The sequence below is a fragment of the Myotis davidii genome, unplaced genomic scaffold (assembly GCF_000327345.1).
Source record: "Myotis davidii unplaced genomic scaffold, ASM32734v1 scaffold970, whole genome shotgun sequence".
Lineage (NCBI taxonomy): Eukaryota > Metazoa > Chordata > Mammalia > Chiroptera > Vespertilionidae > Myotis > Myotis davidii.
The window spans coordinates 515,275-517,628 of NW_006282204.1; the positions used below are offsets into that span (position 1 = coordinate 515,275).

Genomic DNA, 2,354 nt, shown 5'->3' on the forward strand with positions numbered 1-2,354 from the left:
GTCTTCTTTTCAGTATTTTGTCAGGCCAAAAAAATAAACATAAGCTCTCAGAGATAATACTCATACAGTTTTGTTAGATGTCCTTCCAGGCCAGTGATGGCGAACCTATGACACGCGTGTCAGAAGTGACACGCGAACTCATTTTTTTGGTTGATTTTTCTTTGTTAAATGGCATTTAAATATATAAAATATAAGTCTTTGTTTTACTATGGTTGCAGATATCAAAAAATTTCTATATGTGACACGGCACCAGAGTTAAGTTAGGGTTTTTCAAAATGCTGACACGCCGAGCTCAAAAGGTTCGCCATCACTGGTCTAACCTTTCACTATGGGATATATACATAAAATATGTATGTAACCATACCATATGAAGTCTTTTATAATTTTTTCTCACTTAAAGGCATATTTTCATGTCACTGAATAGCTACATTATCATTTTAATGATTGTCCAACACTCCATTGTATGAATTTGTCATTATTTAACCAGTTTCCTACTAATGGACAGTTAGCTTCTTTCCATTGTTTTGCTACTAATTATCTATACTAATAAAAGGGTAATATGCTAATTAGGCTGGATAGACCAGACGTCTTCTGGACGTCCTTCTAGACAAAGCCATGGTGGTGGGCCGAGGCCGAGCAGTTAGGGGCAATCAGGCCAGCAGGGGAGCAGTTAGGGTGATCAGGCAGGCAGGCAGGGGTGGTTAGGGGTGATCAGGCAGGCAGGCAGGTGAGTGGTTAGGAGCCAGCGGTCCCGGATTGCAAGAGGGATGTCCCGGACTGGAGAGGATGCAGGCCAGACTCAGGGTGCAGGCCAGTCTAGGTCTCAGATACCAGAGTGTTTTGGCCCCCCATCCATGCACAAATTTCATGCACTGGGCCTCCAGTATATTATAATCAGGGATACACTCACTGCACATCTTTCTGGTACATTGTGATAGGTCTTTTATTATTTCCTTCATGTGTCTGGAAAATGAAGTGTTGGATCAAGGTGTGTGCAATTGGAAATTTTGATGGATATTGCCAAGTTGCCCTCCGTCTGTTTACCCACCATCAATGTGTGAAGATAGGAGAAGCTGTTGTGGAGCCAGCTGCTGAGACCACTGATGGTTTAAGAAACTTTTTGTTTCCTCCAGTGACAGCAAGAGACAGGGCGACGAGGGATTCGGCTGGTGGAAGAGTTAACCCCTAAAAGACTAACGTGTGTTGCAGAATGGCCAAAGAGGACATCCCGAGTGCCTCAAAGGACTTGCAGGAGCTGCAGAGGAATCTGTCTTTGCTCATAGAATCAGTCCAGAATAACTCGAAGGTCAGTTTCTAATCAGTGTGTGTAATGGAAAATCCCAAGGTAACGTTAGCTTAAGCCCCATAGAAAGCTATCTCTCTGCCATGTCTAAGTTGTGACCTTCAAGCTCATTGTCCCAGATGGCTAGCCTCAGCCATCATATCCACATTCCAGGCAGTACGAGGGAGGAGAGGGGCAAGAAAGCCACCGTGAATTTCAGGAGACTTCCTGAGAGTCACACGTACAACACATCCAGTTTCACCTTATAGACCAGAAGCTCAGCCGCAGGACCACCCCCTGCACGAATGCAGTTCTTCATTGGATGTGGAAAGGCTGCTCTCAGTCCAGGTCTCAGATACCAGAGTTTTTTTTTTAGCTTTGTTGTTAATTTGGGCTCATCTATTACCCTGAGAGGGGGCCAAAGTTGCAGATCTGAGTTCAGTATTCCATCAGAAACCCAGTGTCCAATAGAAATGTGATGTAAGCCACAGATGTAATTTAAAGTTTTCTAGTGACTGCCCTGGCCAGGTATCTCCGTTGGTTGGAGCGTCTTCCCATGCACCAGAAGGTTGTGGGTTTGATTTCCATCAGGGCACATATCTAGGGTGCAGGTTTGATCACGGGTCGGGGTGCATATGGGAGGCAACCAGTCAATGTTTCTCTCTCTCTCTCACCCTCTCTCTCTAAGAAAAAAAGAAAAATCAATAGAAAAATATATCCATGGGTGAGTACTAAAAAGATGGTAAAGTTTTCTAGTGGACACATTTAAAAATTAAAAGGAAGTAGATGAAATTAATTTTAGTAATGTATTTTATTTAATCTAGCATACCCAAAATATCGTTTCAACATGTAATCGTTATAAAAATTATTAATGAAGCCGAAACCAGTTTGGCTCAGTGGATAGAGTGTCGGCCTGCGGACTGAAAGGTCCCAGGTTCGATTCCGGTCAAGGGCATGTACCTGGGTTGCGGGCACATACCCAGTGGGGGGTGTGCAGGAGGCAGCTGATCAATGTTTCTCTCTCATCGATGTTTCTAACTCTCTATCTCTCTCCCTTTCTCTCTGTAAAAAA

At 43.6% G+C, this 2,354-nt stretch overlaps 1 protein-coding gene across 5 annotated transcripts in view; it reads left to right on the forward strand.

The window, feature by feature from the left end:
* Positions 1-1,103: 1,103 nt before the first annotated feature.
* Positions 1,104-2,354, forward strand: part of TMEM159 (transmembrane protein 159) — a 16,864-nt gene continuing 15,613 nt past the window's right edge. For 2 of the 5 annotated variants that reach the window (XM_015571968.1, XM_015572068.1), the window contains exons 1-2: positions 1,105-1,306; positions 1,971-2,006. In XM_015571968.1, the coding sequence (XP_015427454.1) occupies positions 1,211-1,306; positions 1,971-2,006 (132 nt within the window). In that variant the 5' untranslated portion in view covers positions 1,105-1,210. Of the gene's footprint in view, positions 1,307-1,970; positions 2,007-2,354 lie in introns of all 5 variants that reach the window. The other 3 variants (XM_015571941.1, XM_015571997.1, XM_006752779.2) reach the window with 3 other exon arrangements.